A 20,764-nucleotide genomic window follows, 5' to 3' on the forward strand; every position below is an offset into this window, starting at 1 on the left:
GAGAGTAACGCAGGTTCTGAAAGCGCCATGTTGGGTTTCCAGCTCGTACCGCTAAAGGATCAGGTTACCCAAATTACTTAAACACATTTATTCTTATAACCTTAGACCTTAGAAACACAGACCGGTTAAGTTTATGGATTTATTTCCCTTTATTTTATCAGTCGCTGCGTTTTCTTTTTTTTTGCCTCTATTAGAATATTTCACTGAATTTTATTTGTGGTACTTTAATAAGTGAAGCAGTGGTTAGCACCGTCACCTCACAGGGTGGGTTTGACCCAGATAAAGAAATAAAGAAAACTGTGTTGCTGTTACAGAACATGCTTCTTCAGTAGACACTACTTTCAGTGAAGTTTGTGAATTTAAATCATCTTATCATTTAGTTTCTGTCAACATTAAGGCCTAATAATGTAATTTGATACAACCTAGTGAAAACATATCCACTGTGTTTAAGGAACTGTCTTGAAATGAGATCCTACTAGTAGTAAGTGAGAAATTTAGAATACAAGCTGTCATATGGCAACAATAGCAGAAATACAGTTCTTCACTCTATGCATTTGTGATGTGTTTTTGTGAGCTGCGTTGACACTTACTGCTGACCAGCTGCCCCACGCTGAGAGCCGAGGAAGAGGAGGAGGTGGAGGAAGAGGAAGAGGCCTGGTGGAGAGGACTCTGTCTGTGGGACATGTGGAGTAGGTTGGGCTGAGACGATGCAGGGCCTGTCTGACCCTGCTGAGCCTGAGGCAGCTGCACACACACGCACACAAACACACACAGGGCTCATACAATATATCGACAATGTGCAGTGCAGAAAAATATCCATTATTCCCTCAGCCCATCATCATAATAATCATCATCATAGCAATCATGTTATTATAGTGATTTGGCTGCAATGTTAAATCTAATAAACCAATCAACACGTATTAAATTAGCCACTTAGAAGCCGCATATAATGAGATTTACCTTGTACTTAATGATGAATAAACGTTAATTACTGACTCCAGTATTTGGACTGACTTAAGAAAATATGATGTCAATAGTCTGCTCAATAGACTACAGCAGTAGTTTACTAATGGAAGAGTAGGTGCTGGTTCAGCTCAGGTACTCCACTGTCTATGTGAGCCCCATAATCACTTCTCAGCACTCTTTACGCTTCACTTTAAAGAGAGAAAACAGCTCGTGACAATTAGTGCCCCGTCTCTCATCATCAGGCTTGTGAGGATGCTCATAAAGGCAGCGTGAATCAGAAATAAAAACATGTGGACACAGCATTCCCCATATCAAACATAATTCATGATCCACAAGCTGGTGCTCTAATGGTGAGAAAACAATGTTTTTTCATGTTTTATGCACATTTGAATTGCTTTTACAAGATCAAGCTGGTACGTCTTCACTTTTAAAGCGAAAAGCTGTCTCTGCTATAAGCTGGGCCGGCTTCTCCTAGCCGTCTTTGCTATTAATTATTTTCTCTGTGGCATGTGTTTGTTTGGATGGTGGGGGGTGTCAACAGCGATGCACACACTGTCAGGACTGTTGACAGGCTCGAAGAATTATCTAGCTTCACTGAAAATATTCTAGACTGCAGGCTCTGACAACCGTAAATTATACCCGTGGAACAATGTGTACATGCAGGCTTTGAAGTGGAGACAAAAGCATAAACATTATTACAAATGCATTAATTCATTCAAGAGTATGATCTGGTGTTTCGGGGAGCCACAATTAGGTGTCCATCTGCTGAGAGGTCAGCCATTCGGCACATTTGTGCACAGCTTCAATGTGAACTTTTACCCTGTAATTCTGTGCTGACATTGTCATTATCAAGTCAATAACATTTTCATTGTTGTGTGCATGTATCTGGCTCCACGCTTGTGCACTGTATAGACCGTCAAACTGGATTTTGAGTTTATACAATTACAGTATGAGTGCAGATCTTGCAAGCAAAAAAACAAAAAACAAACAAAAAAACAAAACAAAACAAAACAAAGAACTTGTGTGTTTCACGTGCCTTCCTTTAAATCAAAACAAAATACTTCTTGTTCAGGTCAGAAAGGACAAATCATAAGTCTGGAGAGTGTTACTGACGAGGGAGTGAGAGTGAAACGAAAAGAGGTGGAGAACAGAAGCAGGAGTGTGAGTTTTAAGTGGGGAGATGAAAAGTGTTTTTTGTTTTTTTTTGGGCTTAGGCTCTGCAGGGGCGCAGCAGTCTCTGAGACTGTCTGAAAGGTTGGCTGACAAGTGCCTTCCAAATGTGCACAGACGCACATGGAAACATGCAAACACACTCACACATTGCGAACAATTGCACCAAAAGCTTCAAGTGAAACGGTGCAAATGAGAGTTATGAGTGTTGAAGCAGGGAAATGATGAGGTGTTTAGCATTAAACAGACCTCACTAGCAGTGCAGGAATATTGCTTTCAGGAAGAAACAGAGCTCTAGTGTGACTCCACTAGGTGTTGCTCATTCAACAGTTTTAAAATCTTTACTTGATCACTGCTGGAGCATCAGTTTCAGTGTATAATAAGCTGCGCTACAAGATATCTTCCTTTATACAGCGCATGTGTGTTGTGCATCAGTGTACTTTATATGTTACCTGCTGTCCAGGCTTGATTGGGGACAGCGTGATTCCCTGGGTGTTGATGACAGGCAGGATCTGATTGCCGATCACTGTGGCGATGATCTGGCCTTGAGCGTTGGTCAGAAGCTGAGGTGTAATTGGCTGTACCTGCAGTGCTGGGTTGCCACCCCCTGATTGGCTGGAGGGCCCTGCAGAGTTGGGCATCAGTGGGATTGTTCCAATTATCTACAAAGGGGGTAGAGAGGAGACAAAATCAGCTGGGCAGTTTAAAAAAAAAAACGGAGCAGAGAGGGTAAACGCTACTGGAGGTATCAGTACTAATGATCTCCGCTGCCGCAAGTCTGTTTTTTTGTGTTGCTTTTTTGAAGTGATCGGAAACAAAGCGTGAGCTGACCGTCGAGGCTAATCAGAGCGCTTGGCTTTTGAGTTGGTCTGTGTGTGTGATTTGGGGAGAGAAACATGCACAAGTGTCCACTGATCATCCGTCACTGAGGTGGTTTTACAGGCTAGAGCAAGTGAAGCCAAAGCAGACTGCTGGGAGGGAACTGCAAAGGTCAGCGCTGAATACCTGTGTGTGTGATGGTGCACACCAGTGACTGTATTATCCATCTTGAGTATGTGTGTTTGTATGTGTGTGTGTGTGCCTAAGTGTGTTTGTGCTTAAGTGTCTTTGTCTGTCTCTGGTGAGAAGGAGTGTGGCTGCTGAGAGACAGAGACCCCCAATTCACCCTCTCTCTCACACACAGGCAGAAGGGAAGAAGTGGAAAGAAAGAGCAAGAGAAAAAAACAATAAGAGGGAGAAAAGAGGAGCATCAGAGAGTGAGACAGGACCCTGTGTTTCTAATTCAACTCTCAGGGTCCCAGGGGTACTTCACCCCTCCTCCACCTCCCTCCATCCCCTGCTCTCCTCTCCTCTGTGGCTGTAATCAGGAAGGGCAGATCAAAGGGGGCGGCAGAGTGTCACTGCAGCGTTTTAGCTCTCAGAGCTGCCAGAGTGTAGCCAAGAGTGGCGCTTTAGGGGGGACTTAGCGCCTCTTCACCATGATGAAGGTTAATGTCATCTGGGGACTGGTTCTGGGCAGCTCCTGAGCAGTCGTCGTCCCAAACCCCTCCTGCTGACAGTGCTCCTCCACCAAGCCTCATTACACCAGAGAGCAGCTCAACACAGATGAGACGCCCATCATTCTAAATTCTGTTATTTGGCAACTTGGCAAAGAACAGCTTTTGCTAAAATTGCTCTGTCTTTGACTTTTCTTCTTCAAGTTTACATTTCAGTCCCAGATTCTACAACTCAAACTAAACTCAAAACAAAAACTACAGCAAAAAAAACATCAAACAGGCTTTTGCATAGCGTTAACTGAGCCGTTTCTGGCTCCTTAGTCTCTATTGCCACCACTGCTGGTGTGTTTCAGCACGTGGTTCACCTCCCCCTCCTCCCTCCCCCTTCTCTTTGACATAATAGGGAGGGATCAGGGAGAGAAAGGTGGGCCGACAATCTGTAATTCATCCCTGCCACGGCTCATTTGCTTACGTTGCTTCGCATTAGGGCAGAGATAATTTATCTCTCTCTCCGCGCCGGTTTAACAAATTCCCTGTAATGCTCTCCTGCCACTTAGCATATTTTATTGCCCTGCTTGACGCTCGTGTCTCCCGAGTCCCACTGATCCCGCTTTGCATGCCACAGTGGCAGGGAACTTGTTCCGCTCAATTATTCATCGTCATTGGACTAAGTGGTTGTTCTATAAGCATAATAAAAGAGCAGGCAACTGACAGCTTAGCTCTCATCCCTGACTCACCATGCAATGTTTCTCCATCTCGCTATCTCAAGCAGATGCTTTGTGGCAGTGTCATAGAGCTCTGCTCACATCAGAAGGGTAGAGTTCTTGGAGTAGTTAAGTGAGTGTTACTGCGAGTTATAGACAGATGGAAACAGATACAATCACCTAATGGGAAGTATGTGTCTGTAGTATGGGGTCCCTAGTCTCGCTTCTCAGTGTATCTTTCCGTTTTTTGCCTTTATTTAGTTTCCTGTGTTTGCTTCCCTCTCCAGTTTGTACAGCATGTGAGTACCATGCTTCTCTCCACCCAGCAGAACTCATTAAGATTATGCTCCTCTTGTTTCCACAGAAATGTCATCTCATCTCTTCAGCCAGGGCAATCTGTGTCTTTAGCCATGGTCGCCAGGCAATATCTCTGCCCATTTTCTTTCCTCCACTGTTCATGCAGTGAATTCAGACCAAAGAGGAAACATGTTTGGGAAGTTCACACTTCAACAATGTGTCAACACACAAGTCCAAAAAAGCTAATGTTCAGAACAGATGGGAACCTAAAACACCTGACTTTTAATGGTGCACTAGACAGAAGATACTTGGGTACCTACTTTCAGATTGTACACAGAGCACAACATATTTTCTTATAATTCATGGGCCTTTGTTTCCATAGAGCAAAAGTCAGACAGATTAATGCATCAATGATGAGTTATTTAACAACAACCTTGATTATGGATTAATTATTTATCCAACAAAAATGTCTAAGATGAGTCACTAAAGCACCATAAATGTGTGAATTTTCTGCTATTGGGTGTGTATTTCATTAACATCTTTAGTTTGTGGAGTCTTAATCAGTGTGGACACTGACAAAATAATTGCTAATGAAAATAATCAATAGTTGCAACCCCACAGTAGATTTACAACTACAAGATCAATGGTAGTTTACACTGTGGTTGCAACTGATCTAAGGCCTAGAAGCTCCCAATAATACAAGGGCCACAGTGGTGTTGTGGTTCAGCCTCACCTTTTTTGAAGCCTAATTTATTTTGCAGGTTACATGTTCTTTACCTGTTCTCACCAAGGTCTGGGAGTGCTGGGAGTAAGAAGGATGAATGTCCTAGTGGGAACACAGGGACTGGACCATTTCAGACGTGTCTATACCATCTAGAAAGTGTGACACACTACATGAAAAACCCTTCATTTCCACCTCTGTTTTGACTCCAAGATTAAGCTGAAGAAATGGTGAGAATTTGTAATGAACAAAGGGTATTCACAAAAATGCGACATATTCATAAAAGAAAAGGAAAAAAAAGAAAACAGACTTGAGAGTGACAACATTATTTTGGCTTTTATCCACAGCCTTAAACACTGTGGACGCAGTGGGGATAAAAGAGCCTCATTGATTCTCCTTGGAGAATAAAAAGACTGGGGCCAATATAATTAAGGTTTAAAAAAGTATTGAACTCCAAATGTCCATCAAACCTGACACTTTTCAAGGTCCCTTGAGCTCTTGCTTATGAAAAGGTCTATTAACAGAGTTGTAGAGGAAATTAGGAGGTCAAAGACAGTAAATTCAAGGAAATCTGACTTTTTACTCAAAATACACAGTGATGATGAAGACTTTCCTAAATTCCATCTGAATATTGCTATAAATTGCAGCAGCAGCAGTTCTCTAGTAAATACAAAACGAAAGTTTAAAAGCTGCTTTTGTTTTGTAGATTTTCCACCTTGACATAAATACCCAGAGTGTGTTTGCTGGACCTCCAGCCTTGTTTCTATGGTTTAGTCCGTATAATCCCCACTGTGTTGGAGGGAAGAGGGGCGGGACCTACTGATAGGGCAGTGCATGTTTCAGAGCCCTCTGTCTGAATAATGCTGTGGAATAATGAGGTGGGGAGCAAAGGCTGTAGCCCAGAGCTTTGACCGTCTCTGTGACCTGATTATGTCAGGGAGTGTCAGCCGCCAAGACACTACAAAAGCACAGAGCATCCCATCAAGTCCATATCCACAGTGATCTGTCCCCAGTGCTCCAGGCACCTTGTGAGCTAGGAGAGTCCATACTGTCTCATTAGCGGTGTTTAGCATCAAGCGACTGCACATGGACAACACCTTAGTATAAACAGGGAGGCATGGTCACACTGGTAATATTGAAACTCAGGTCTGGTAGGTTAAATGTCATGAGTGATATTCACAATTATTTAAAATAATTAAATAAGAAGAAATGACTTTGGCCTCACTACATTTTGTACTTCTTTGCACCAGGGGCACAGTGAAAGTGTTAAGAGATAAAACAGGGGTTAAGGTAAATAGTAGAGTGGCATGAAAGGGCACATTGTCCATACAGTTTTTCTTTAATATGTGCTGTGTGCAACTGCGATAAGATGATTCATTAGATAGGACCCCACAATGACAAGCATCGTTGTTCAAGCCTCTGGCTACTGATGGAACAATTCTGCAACCACCCTGTAAATATGACAAGGTCAGCGTTTTACTGCGACAGGCGCATGCGGATAAGAGAAAGAAGAGCTTTGTTTATTCCCAAAAAGCTTAATATATGTTGGAGTGGCTACTAGAGTGTAGACAAAACTGCCGTAAGACAACACAGAGAGCCACCATAAGAAATCTATGAGGAAAGATCAGAAATACTATAAAGCATGGAACCGCACATTCATACATGATAGATGGTCCAGAAACATATTTTACAGACCAGTTACCAATGCAGCTATACTCTGTCTGTAGTATTTAATTAGCTGCATGTGTTCTTGATCATTCACCGAGATTTTTTGACCATGTCCATGTCCAGTAAACAAGGCTCACCTGTCCTTGTGCATTGGTGACCAGCTGCCCGGTGGCTCCTTGCAGGTTTGACAGGGTGTTACCAAACACCTGAGAGCCGGCGATGGATCCCATGGCCGCTGCCGCTGCTACCGCTGCCTGGCTGGCCAGAGGATTCAGCTGGGGAGGGAAAATAAATCATTCATCAAAAATGCATCTGTAGCAGTATACAGATGCATTATGTCAGTATAATTCCTGATACAGCAGGACCAGGTGAGGTTGGTGTGCGTGGGGGGCCTCACACTTCTGTTCTTTGTTGCCATGGCCAGAATAGGCTAACTGCAGTGAGGTCTGTGTAGTCCACTAGTGCGGACTATGCAGTCCATCATAAGGTTCCCAGAGGTCTGTGCTCCTGAACCCAGTGGGATGCTCGAGGGTAGGGAGGAGCAGTGAGAACGGGAGGGTGTCTGTGAATAAGTGGCCATTTTACCACTCTAAGTGCTTCCTCTGGCCCCCAGGGCTCCCCACGGGCTGAGTCGAGTCTCTCCACCCGCAGCAATGGCCCCACAGCATCTTGCTCTCACAATAGAGCCGGGCAGTGTGGCCATGCATCACTGTATCGTCAAATGCTTCGATACGTTTCGACTAAGAATTCCTCCTGCGTCATAATGCACTAGCACACTGTTACTTTTGAAGGAGAGGAGGGTTAAAATGACCGTCTTTATCCCTGCTGTAATGGACTCATCTGGTCTGGCCTGTGGTTGTGAAAAGAGGCTCCTTGCATCAGGGGGAGGTTGTAGAGCTCCGCCACATTGCTGAGATTACCCATATAAATCAAGCTAACCACTTATTAGGGGGCTGAAAATGCACTGCTGATTTGGTTGTAGTGCAGCCGAGCAAAGTCTTATTAGGTTGAGTAAGTAGATCAAAGACCAAGAAGAGATAGGAGACCTCCCAATTACTCAACAGAATAGAGAAATAATAGAAACACTGCTTAGAATCTGGCTGCCTGCTCCCTGCTGCTAATGCCGCTTGGCTACATATTCAAACAAGGCTGCTGAAATTAAAGGTGTTTATATATTTCTACAAACGCATTTGTTTTACATGCTGCAACAGAAATTCTAACACTTACTCGGTACTCTGCAGAGAATTCAGCCTCGTACATCTGAGATCATTCAGTTGCCATTCATCTTTTATCGTACCCCACCACCATATATTATTACACTTTCTGAAATCAAATGATGAAAAAATGCCACCGAGCGATCAATACTTTTTCATTGACAGTAAAGGTTAAGCACATTAAGAATGACACTGCATTTGTCTTATGAAATCATATTTCATGTTGGTGGCCTCAAATTGGTTGTGATTGATATTGCCTCCTCTCGTCTGAAAGTCATCCAGTTTTTCCTCGATAATCGCAAGATTGTCTTTTATGTGTCCAGCAGTTGTCCTTCAAGAAATATCAGTGTCTCAGATGTTGAAAAAGCAGAGGCCTGATCTTGACTTTACATGCAAAAGTACCAAGGTAACAGAATCTCAGCTAAGCTGCAATTAAAAGTTTGATATTTTCTCAGGAGACAACAGTGGAAGTTTTCCAACCTCGTTTGGGATCATGACAATTACATTACTTTAGTTTCCATGGAGAAAATCAACAATGAAATACACACGTCCGTCAAATGAAACAAAATAATGTATATCTTAAAACATATTTTTTGCACTTTGGATTACACTGAAGGGGAACTGACAGCAAGTTAACAGGAAAGACTGAACACTTTGCTGCAGACTGAACTTTACCTGAACATCTACTCTGATAAACTGCCCTTTCAAATATTTAGCAAAATAGTGACTTTTTAGTTTGTGCACTTTTACTACAATATACAGTTTAATATGAGATAAACTTTTATTAGAGCTTTTATTTTTTAAGGTAACACTGCCTAAAAGTGTTAATTTTATATCAAATTAACACTTATAGGCAGAGCAATTATCAACATTTTAATAAGGCTATTTTGTTATATGTTGGACTGGAAGACATTTAAATGTTATTAAATAGATTTAAAGATCATACACTGGATCCAGTCAGTACAAACATGTAATAACTAAATTACTAATTCATTTACAGACACTGTTGTGAACACAACAGCAGCTTTTTTCTCTTCCCTTCTGACTGGAGAAGTAACAGCAGTTGTTGAGAAGAAGTAACAAAACCTGGTCCAACCACTGTGTTTTAGGTGAGAGTAGTTGTGAACATAAAATACTGACTAAAGTGAACAGGGACACAGAGAAAAACCAACATGGCCAGTTTAAGAGAGTTAAACACAGGCTACAGATCAACACACAGATAATGTGATCCGCTCAGGCGAGCACAACCAGACTCTCCCTGAAAATCTGCTGTGCTTGGTGTCATTGTGTGAGTGATAGGTTGTTTGAGAAGCTTTCAGATTTATTTGAAATATTATCATTGTGTTTCATTCTATGATAGCCCTTTCAGATGCTATGTTATTCTGGAAAATCTAGGTGAAAATAGAGCAGGCTTTATTGCTGCATCTCTTGGCACCAAGTAATATGGATAGCAGTTGGAAGGAGAGTCAGGAATAAGGAGAGGCGAGGCTGTGTTCAACACCTAAACAGGTGATTTTCCGCCACGGTGACTCCTCTCAACACCTCGGCGGGAGGCACAAAATGACAGACCTGGCCTAGCATTTGTACTGATTGCATGTGTTGGAGGAGATAAACAGTGATCTTCCAGTTTGCAGAGCCTGCATGTTAACCATTGTGTTTCATTCTTTTCATTCCCCATGAATAGGGCATCAAGGGGATTTTTAGCAGCATAAACCATTTTGGTCAGTCACAAAAGTGTTAGGATAACACAATTACTTAACTAAACAGAAGTCAGTGTATTTGTTAAAGAAATGTTTGGGTTTTATAGACATATTTAAGTCAGAAATAAGATTTAGCTCAGCCACAGCCTCCATTATATCATGTGACATCATCTTGTCACCTTTAAGTCACCACAACTGCTGCCACTCTCTGCACTATCACAGTCTAAAATGGCCAAATACTCAGGGCTGCACAGGGATCAACAAACACAAAATAAATGTCTCTGACAGGGAAAAAAAGCCTGCAAATTGTTAAAAATGCATCTTTTCTCCGTACAGTATGAAGGGGAGGGAATCTAAACTCCACCGGGCTCTCGTCGCCTGTTTGACCATGAGGGTCACCTGGTGCAGCAACCCGTGTAATCTCAGGAATAGAGGGAAAAATAGCGTCCACGCACACCGTGGAGAGCCCCCTGGAAGGTAAAATTGTCTGATACAAACTACCTGGAGTTTATTCTTCGTTTTGCTCTTTTCATGTGGCCGTTTTAAACTTAATCGCTTTTTTTTGGGCCTGTACGGGACAAAAAAAAAAAAAAGAAAAAAAGAAAAACAAAGAGAAAAGATAAATGGACAAAGTGGTGCACACACTAGAGGCTGGCAGATTTGTCTTCGCTCGGGCTTCAGTGGTGTGTAAAACTTATTTTCTGCTCATCTATGATTAAACAACAGAATCAAACATTTATCTAATATATAAAAGAAAACTGAAAAAGAATTGAAGACCATAGAGAATGATTTAGCAAATTAGTGGTTAGTGATGTTTCTAATTGACAATAAACTTTTGTCTAGATAGGCACTAAAACACAAAGCTTTTCCATTTCAAAACACCCCGAGTGATCATAGGTGAAGGTAAATATAACAAAAAATGATGTTAGAGAAAATGTTTTCCTCAGTGAAAATAGGCCAAACTGGGAAAATGAACAATCAGTGGTGTTATTGTATCTGCACTGGAAGAATGTCCTTAATCTCTGAAACAACATGGAAGTTTCTCTTATGCACCCCAGTCCCACATCTCTGTCTCCTCCCTGCTCTTTTCCCACTCTGGACTGAATGTAATCAGCTGTGACATGAGAAAACACGTTCTCTGTCTGTCAGGACTCTGCTAGTCTTCCGCTGACAGTCCTCTGCTGACTCTCCTCCTCCTCTTTCTCCCCCAAAATGGCCTCTATCCCACCTCCTTGTCTCCCCTCTTACACCCCCTCACATCCGCTGTGCTTATGAACATCAAAATGCCATTAGGGCCTCAAAAACACCTCTGGTCCCACGGTTGGCGAGGCCTCGCACTGTGGTCGTGCACTCTGAGCTCTGAGCCCTCACCACTGGGCCTCTGCTCCAGTCGTTGTGAAAAATAAACCCCAAAAAGAGCCATTCTAGAGGAAAAATATTAGGAAGTGAAAGACAGATAGAACAACTGGGGAAGATATCACCCGGCAAAATACAATAACGCTGCATTCCATGACGGTTGGACATTGTAATTGCTATAGGCAGTGGAGAGATGGTGGTGGCAGCGGGTGTGGACGTGGAGGTGGAAGAGGTGGTATGGTGGGTGCTAATGGAGTGATGTCATATGAAACACCAGAATGGCAGCTAGTTAACTGAGGAGGTTTGGCTGATCAAATAAAATGCATTAACTTCAGGAAATGGATATCACGAGCAGCCTCAGAAATGGCCATTTCTAATGAGGCAAAATGCAAATGAAGAAGGAAAAGAGTCGTGAAAACGTTTAAACTAACTATAAAGGGATGATGGAGTGTCAGACAGTTGCCGTCAATCTCCTCACTCATTACCTTCATGTGAAATTAACAGCAGCTTTAATCATTACATAAAATCTGTTCTAGCCCATTTGTTGGTAATTGTGAAGCACAAAGGTTCAGAGTGGGTTCTCTGACATCAGTCAAGGCTGCAGTATATTTCCTCTGGTTAGGTGACAGTCTTTGAGTAAAACTATAGGTTATACTACATTCTTTGTACACTAGTTCCTTTCTAAAGAACGATTTATAATATTTAGCTGTTTCCAGACGTATTAAATTTGAAACTACTTGGTGATTAAGTAGCTACAGGAAAGTGCTGACCATTTCAGCCCTAAATGTGACATATTTGGTGCAGTTATTTCTGTACCATACTGGTGTTGGGTTGGAAATCACAGTAAATCTACTGCTGCTGTGACTTTAAAGTGGATACGTTTTTAGCTGCTGAGAGGAAATGAAAAATAAAATCATTAGAGTCGGAAGGTCAGACTGTAAAGATATTATGAACACTATTATTTAGGTGTATTATCAAAGACTCTTTCAGCCTTTAGATGACAATTAGCTGAAATATTCAATATGTAATAAAACCTATTTGTAGATGTTAAGAGTTTTATCTCAACTGCACCAACTACTGCCCATTCGTTTTCGTTTAGGTGGAAATGGCATCTCTGTTCACTGTGCTGTTGTTTGACATATAAATATAGCATTTGAATGACTTTAATATCCTCCTAATCAATGTCCAGTGATCTTTTGATGTCCTCAATTCAATATAGGAAGGGTCATCCATGCCGCAGCTTTATAAACACAATAAAGGTAAATGATTACTCCCCACTGTGGTGTCCAAAAATACGGCCAGTAATGAAGAGAAATGGAGGAGTTTGAGGGGGAGACCTGTCATGTGTCATTGGCCAACTCTAAGCCCTAAGATTAATCATGAGAGAGGGGCTCCGTGGCTAAGATGTGGTCACCCTTGATCGATAAATCCACCTCCCTCCCTCCGTCCCTCCCTCCCTCTACATCTCTCCGCTTCACCGTCTCTCTCTTTTTCTCTAAAATACACACAGTTGTTGGCATAATCTAAATCAGCATAAGTGAGGAGATGATTTGATGACATTTACAGCCATATTTGTATTGATTACTTGAGATTTGACTTTCGAGGCTGCCCTCATTGAAGCGTTGACTTAGGAAAATGCACTGTTCTTGCATTCTAGTTGAGTCTATTAACAAAACCATCAACTGCACATTCCTGATCCTAATAAAAACTGGCCTGAAATCACCCGCTCAGTGCAATTCATACAGTCCCACTATATGTTGCAAAATATATACCAAATCTACCCTCAGATAACCACAAACAAAAACACTGTGGAGAGAGTTTCTGATAATATTCTGCAGGGACCACAAATGGGACTTTTGACTTGGTCTATGAGGAGGGCATAATGCAATAACATTGCATTAAAAGGGTCTTTTTACAGCGTGGCAGCGTTGTGCAGCTGTATTGCTTGTGTGAGCTCGGTGCTCTGTTTGCGGTCACTAATGGGCATCAGAAATTACAGGCAGTGGAATCGCGCCCCGCGGGGGGACTGGCCTCCTCAGCGGAGCGGAGCACTTAGACAGTGTCTGGGAGGCTGCTGGAGGAGGAAGGGGGAACTCAATGTCACAGCCCTGCCTCATAATTAAAGAAACCCTATTCCTTATCCACTGTTAGGTGAGCCCTAGCTTGGTGCTCCATCTGAGGGCTCCCCTGTGGGCGTCTAATGCGTGTTGCCCCCAGTGTGCATGTGGGCTGATCAGGGAGCTGTGCTTTCTGCTACGTGTCTGAGCTGGAAGCCCTCTGCCCACCAAGAGAGTAACGGGGCCAGGTTTAGAAGAATCACAGACCTCAAAAAGCAAAGGAAATATCAACACGATGGAGGCCGAAAACCCAACAAAACCAGAAATGCCAACATCGCAAAGTGGGTGTAATTTTAAAAGTTAGAGTGCCTTCATAGTTTTCCAAAAAAATTGATAAATTTAACTTTCTTCTTATTTAGAAATTCAGAGCTCATCGTTGGTCCTTAAGTCTGTAGATTTCTTCCTGCCTAATCCCTCATTTGAAGTAAATAAAAGTAGTAGAGCTGTCATGGTCAGGTTGTTTTCCTCATCTAGCTCCCATGCTTTATAATTATTCATATGAAATGTGGTGCTGTTGATGGGCAACAGTCTTATTTTCTGCTTCAGTCAACAGTGCACATTTGTATTTCTAAATTGTGGAGCGCTTGTTATGTAAGGCAATTTTCTGCCTTCTTAAAAGCTGGATCTCCTGTGCATTAATAAGAGGCTAGGCTGAGCTGCTGGAGAGCTCAGGGCCTGTTCATGCACCAAACCACAGAACCTGCAGCATCACAACCATTTAAACACAGCCTGGCACCACATACCATTTATACATATTTAAAGGTTTTATTAGAAAATTGTGATTTTAAAAACAGGTGTTATCCCAGATAATGGTCAAATGGGAGAGTGCTTACAGCTTTAGTGTATTTAGGTTTTTGTGTTTCACTTAAAGATAAATGAACAATTTGACTTTGCTAAGGTTTTAGTAGGATTTTTGGAAATGCAACCCCACCCAACTAGGACTAGGAACTAGTTTTTACTTTCCACTTTTCTTTTTAGTACACACAGTTTTATTACATTAGCTTAATTAATATATTTTCTATGAAATTCACCCCTTTCACTGACGGTCTGAATGCTTTTACTTTTATTAGTATCTAAAACAGTTCAGTTATAATTGAAAAATCTAAAAGATACAACCTCAGTGTCCTCAGTTGTGGAAACCAAACTACACTAGCATCTTTTTAAAAAATTTTAGACATTAAAATTATAATTTAAAATGTTGTTAAAAATCAGATTATTAAGATTTTTTTTGACTCTCACTCTCTTATTATTAACCTTCAGTCTTTTTCTGAATTATACACCACTGCTGAGTTATAATAGATAATAGACTCTTCCCTCAACTTAAGCGTTGCCAGTTTCATCGACAGGCCACAGTATGAGCCATTGGGTCCACATTTGAGCATGTCATTTTAATTTTGATTTAATACCCTGTGGAATGATGGCAGCCCGTTTTTCTAAATTGAAAAGACGTGGAGCTGATCTGGAAAATCAATTAATCGATGTGCAAGGCTCATTTAATACACATGTTAATATAATGGGAGAAACACCCACAGCCCATAAAAAAGAGACATTTTGAGCAAATTGGACAGTGGTGATTTTAACAGCGGTTGACATAAGTAAAAGTGCAGTGCAGCGGAAAACAGTGACATGAGTGTCTGAAGGGGCCTCAGCTGGAGACAAAAGCAGCAGAGATGGGGCTGAGACTTGAGGAGGATGGTGAAGCGAATGGGAGGGGGAGGAGACGAGGAGGATGCCAAGGAGGTGAGGAGAGATGGAGAGTGCAGGCAGCCAGTCCTCTGAAAGGCCGTCGTGGTTGGCAGCTGCTGACCTTGGTGACGATGGGTTTTCACCAGAGGCTTCTAATGAAGGCTGATTGCCAGGGAATAGTGCGGGAGCCGAGGGGTAGAGAGGAGCGCAGGGGGTGGAGAGGAGAGAGAACAAGAGAGAGTGAGAGGAGAGAAGGGAGAGAGAGAGAAAAGGATAGAGGAGAGGCTCAGGTAATTGCAGCACTTGTGGGTCTGAGGCCCTGCGGTCCTGTGATGTCGGGGTGCAGTGGGGAAGAAGAGAGATGTCTGTGGACGCTTTGGTGGTAAATTGTGGAGCATAGGGATAGGATGCAGGCCCCTAGGCTGTAATTACCCCTATGAGTGTGCGGATGGAGAGTGGACAGGCCCAGTGTGGGGCTCTGACAGCGATCAAGGAGACGACTGCGAAGGGGAGTAGAGGCAGACACACAGACAGAAGGCAAGAGTCTGACGGAGTAGGAAGACAGGACGCCTCCATCTCCGCCAGGCCTCCCGAAAACCAGCCAGCCAGACACTGGACCAAGGTCAGAGGCTATTAGTGAGCACACAACATGCTGGTGACAAGACAGCCATGACAAGAATGGCAGAGAGACAGTGCAGTGTTGTAGAAGATGCTGCTCCCGGATGGAGAAAGACATAATGCAGAAAAAAAAGGCAATAAAAAGCAACTAATTAGATCAAAGCCACAGAGGAAGACAGAGACGTTGGGGCTCCACTGGATGGCGCAGCGAGGTCAGGAGGGTCCGGGCAAACAAACTGAAATAAGAAGGTTGATAGGCTGGCCTAAGCTTCCCGCTGCCACGGATCAGTATGTACTGCCTCTCCTCTCCCTGCCTGGGCTGATGTAACTCACTGGAGTGGCAAATTACACCAGACCTACAGCTGTAGCCCGACATTATGATTAATTTGATCAGTAATTTCTCCTGTTTTTCATTTTAATCGCCGCAACCATTCTGCTGTGGCAGGTCTTTCAGATCTAATTAAGATCAATTCCGGTGTAACAGACTTGGCGAGCGCCTTTACCCCGTCAAATCCCTGAGCTCTCCGGGCGTGGCGAAAACCCACAGCTCTAATCAATCAACCTCTAGCAAAATCCAGCAGGCTCCTGCAACCAGCCCATTAACACACTTAAGCAAATTTTATAATCTCCCCCCTGTATTTGTCATCACTGTGGTGGCTATTTCAGGCAGCCACCGGCCGCTTCTAACTGTACTCTGCATGCTGGGGAGTAGAGAGGGTGTGGGAGGGGTTGAAAGGTAAATTCTTACTCCATTTAACTAAATTAGCTGCAGTAATCTGACTTTAGACCATTGACTCAAGGGGACACAGTCTGTTGTGGTGTGATTTGTACTCTAACAGGGATATTAATGAGCCAATTAATGAATTTTGTCTCACAAATTAGAAACAGTCAACACTAAAAACACTAGGGATGTAATGAAGGCTTAAGATTTCCTCACTATGAGTCAGAAAGAATATCACACACCTCCCATGAGAAGGGAATTACAATAGGACATTAATTGGAACATAATGAGTGTTTGTCTCTCTACAGCTCTGCGCTATATTTTCAGCAAATAGTTGAATGGCTGGGTGATTCTGCACATCTGAATAATGACAGAAGGAAATAGGGGTGTTATCTGTGTAATACTGATTATATTATGGTAATTATGACTCGACTTTACTGCGCAGACCAGCCCCTCTGAGTAAAGTGTGGAAACACCGAAACTGCCCTTCTGTGTCTGTAATTAAAACATACAAAAGGTTGATCACAGTCACAATTCACGTTGACTTTCTGAAGTCTCAGAATTAGAAACTGGTGAGAAAACCAATGAGTTGCTCACTGATTCTGAAACAAAAAATCAAATCACTGACCCAGGCAGTGGACAGGGCGGAGCTGCTGTTTAAATCCTATTGCAGCCTTGAGTGGGTGCTGAGGCTGTGGCCTGTCCTTGGGCAAGCCCCTCGCCGGGTGACACACTTTTTGACAACCCCAGCATTGACCCATAGAAACTAAACCTTTTACGGCCATTCTGCTTCTCCCACACACACAAACACACATTTCATAATCCTATTTGATGAGGCAATATCGTAATGATACCTGATGTGGCCCCTTCGGCCCCCTCAAGGGAGGTCTGTCCTCAGTCATCATAATCAGCCGCTTCTTTCAGAAGAAGATAATCTATATAAAGCTAAAGGTCTCAGTCGTATTAAATCTGTGAGATTGTTCAAAAATAGCCGTGCTTCTTCTGTCTTTGTGTGCCAGAGGAAGATATTCACTGATGTTTGGACATCGCTATCTGTTTCTTAAGTTCTTTGTACGCTTCCAGATTCAGGCTTAATGTGTGAGTCTGTATGTTGGTCAGCAGCACTTATTGCCACAGACAGTGTGTTTGGTGCGATGTAGCGGCTAGTCTTTGGAGCCCATTAAATCCAGAGGCTGTTTTTCCTGCTGAGTCTCACTAGGCCATGACAGGGCCGGAGAGGGCTGCAAGAGGGGAAACAAATAGCCCAACTCATCCTGGCCATAAAGAAGGTTGCACCACAACCCAATAAGGGTCTGACGCTGATGAATGTGACCAGGGACAGAAAGGCGACCCTGGCCAGTCTCCACCAGAAATGAAACCACAGGGATATAAAATAGGTTATTATCGTCACACAGTGACAGCCAGACGGACAGAAGGGCAGAGATGGATGGACAGACAAAGTGACTAAAAAGGAGGTTGAGTAGGAAGCGCAGCAAAGATTAAGGGAGTGATTACTGCTGGAAAGCTCAAGAATACATAACCTCCGAATTGTTCCTAAATCTGCAGGAGGAGGATGTGAATTGTGGCTCTTGCTTAGTTGTGAGATCTGAAGTGTGTCAAGGCTTTAGCCACAACATGCATATTCTAATCGCTCCACACTGACAGAAGAGCTGCTCATTGCCATTCAAATGTGAGCACTTGATAAAGTTCAAGTGTTGACTAACCCTGTATTTACTACTTAAGTGGTTTCTTAAGGTGGATCTATCCAAAAACCAAACCCACATTAGATTCAAGTACAGCCTCACATTAATTTGTTAAGTTACAAATGTGATATGCATTCTTCAGGTTTGTGTATTTTTGTTTAACATCAAAACTAACATAGTAGTTTCTTACTGTCGTAACAGTGGTTCATTCAGTGTGTCCTTGACATGGTTACACAGATATCTAGTGATTTCAGTCATCATACTTTTTAGACAAAAGTACAATGGCAGGCACTGAGAAAATTGAACATGCAAATAGTTATACATTGATCTGATTTTCTGAATCTGTGTTGCCATTGCTGCTTGATTCCAGCCACATTAAATATGTTTTTTTTTTATTAATTAGTTGTTCGTAAAAACACAAACAAATAAATATCCTATCAAAGTATAATATACATTTGTACAAAAGGAATTTGGTTTATCAACATCTCACATTATAGCTGATACACAAAGAAAAAACATGGGGCCAGTTCCATGGCTGCAGTTTTCAGCTGGAATGAATCAGTCTATACACAAAACATCATAGTTTGTGGACTCACCGGCAAAGGCATGGGTGGGGTTACTGGTGAAGGAAGGCTGCGGGCCGGCGACTGGTTTGGTCGGTGCGGCGGGGACTGCTGCAGCTGCCCAGAGGTGGAGGAACAGGCAGAGCCTGGAGATGGGACAGATGTTTGCTGCTGGCTGGGTGGTGTCATGTGATGTTGGGATGGCAGCTGGTTCTGGGTGTGGGAGTGGGTCTGTTGGTGATGGTGTTGCTGCTGTTGCTGCTGTTGCTGCTGCTGTTGCTGCTGGTGGTGCTGCTGCATCTGTTGGAGCTGCTGCAGGTGCTGGAGCTGGGAGTTCAGTGATGAGGTAGCTGTTGATGACAGGACAGTGAGCTGTTTGATTCTTCTTCTCTACATAGAGTTCAAATGAGCTCTGTGCAACAGCAAAACAACAAGTGTTTCAGCACATAAACAAGAAGCCCTCATTATTTGAAGAATATGCTCACACCTTAGATAGAAATACATATAGGTGGAGAAGGTGTGGGACATCTGGGATGCATAGGGTGAATAGTGACAGACAGATGTAAATTGCATGGAGCCACAACAAGGTCCTCCAGGGTTTTTAGCCTGCATGATAGAGTCAGTGAATTTAATTTAGCTAGTTGGAGGACAAAGCTATCAAGCCTAGCTGATATAATTGCTCTCTCTGGAGCCAAAAGTCTTCATTGTCACTCTGAGAATATCAGAATCTTTGGTTTAATGGCTTAAAATCTCATAGGAAAGACACATCCATCTTCACCGCAAGAGTTCAGAAATAACGCCATTAACTAATTGGATCCAATAATGGCATGCCATTAGAACCTCATTTCTACATTTAAATGCTTATAAATTTTTATGCTGTTTAAAAAAAAAAAAAAAACGTTAACAGACTGAACTACTACTAGGCTGCAGCTGCACCAGCATGCAAATACTGCTGTGGGCCTACACTGTCCATCTGAAATATGACTTAAGGTAAATGTTAATCTATTTTACTGTGAACGCCGTGCAGGTGCACCTCAACTTCACGGCACTTTTCACGGTTCACTGGAAAACATCTGAATACAGAATTCATTGGCTCTTCAATATGTTCACACATATTGAGTGTGAATGTCAGAAGAAATCCATAACACAACATAGACAACACATAGTGTCCACTAAGGGTATCGAGTTTTATACTATATGTGAAGAATTGGGCTCAAAAACAACAACTAAGCTGACCTCCACAGCTTAAATAGAAGAAAGGACAAACTGAGTTTCCATTCAGACTTGTTGGATAGAAAAGTTTTTAAACCTGTTCACAGATGCAGAAGGATCTTGGAAGTCTTTTCACTCATAAAGTCCTGAAAATCTTTAAAAGAAACTACAGTCTACGCAGCAGGAGTCCTGTGTAAACAGTGACACAAAAAGGTTTTCTCTAAATGCAAAAGGCAAAAGACATAAAATAAACAACTTTCAACTTTAGAATATACTGTTCCTATGCATGACTTTTATAGCCACACACAGCTCTTAACTCATGATGAATACTGGTGACCATGATGGCATATAACACATGTTTCTATGGATTAAAAGATTATAGAGGCTCAGAGAGGACCTGATCTGTATGTTGATATTTGACTGTGCTACAGAAAGAAATTTGTACAAATGTATTTTAAATTGTAGTTGTGGACTAAAGTTGAGTTACAGTGTCACAAAACATGCAGAAGATATGCAGCAATTAAAAATATTCAAGTTTATGTTTAAATAACTCAAAGTTATAAATAGTTATAAATGTGGAAACATTTTATTTATCGCCAGGCATTCATCTGTGAAAGAAATGAAAAGGAAATAAATGTCTCTTCCTCCATCTAAATGTATTAAAACAGATTTGGTTCATTTAACAAATGACACTCCAGCGCACATCACAATAAAATAACATTTTAAATTCTTTATTTAGTAGACAAAGATGTTGTGAAGACGTCCCACGACAATTTAAATGATCAGAAAGGGTTTAAAGCTGTGCCACATAAACACAGTTAACTATTAAAATGACACTGAACAACAAATGCT

At 42.2% G+C, this 20,764-nt stretch overlaps 1 protein-coding gene across 1 annotated transcript in view; it reads right to left on the minus strand.

The window, feature by feature from the left end:
* Positions 1 to 20,764, minus strand: part of pou6f2 (POU class 6 homeobox 2) — a 64,014-nt gene that overhangs the window by 8,302 nt on the left and 34,948 nt on the right. Inside the window, exons 5-8 of the mRNA XM_026363857.1 lie at positions 18,734 to 19,050; positions 7,160 to 7,297; positions 2,589 to 2,798; positions 591 to 744 (exon numbers count right to left, since the gene is read on the minus strand). Coding sequence (XP_026219642.1) covers positions 591 to 744; positions 2,589 to 2,798; positions 7,160 to 7,297; positions 18,734 to 19,050 — 819 coding nt within the window. The remainder of the gene's footprint in view (positions 1 to 590; positions 745 to 2,588; positions 2,799 to 7,159; positions 7,298 to 18,733; positions 19,051 to 20,764) is intronic.

Source organism: Anabas testudineus, chromosome 2, assembly GCF_900324465.2.
Source record: "Anabas testudineus chromosome 2, fAnaTes1.2, whole genome shotgun sequence".
Lineage (NCBI taxonomy): Eukaryota > Metazoa > Chordata > Actinopteri > Anabantiformes > Anabantidae > Anabas > Anabas testudineus.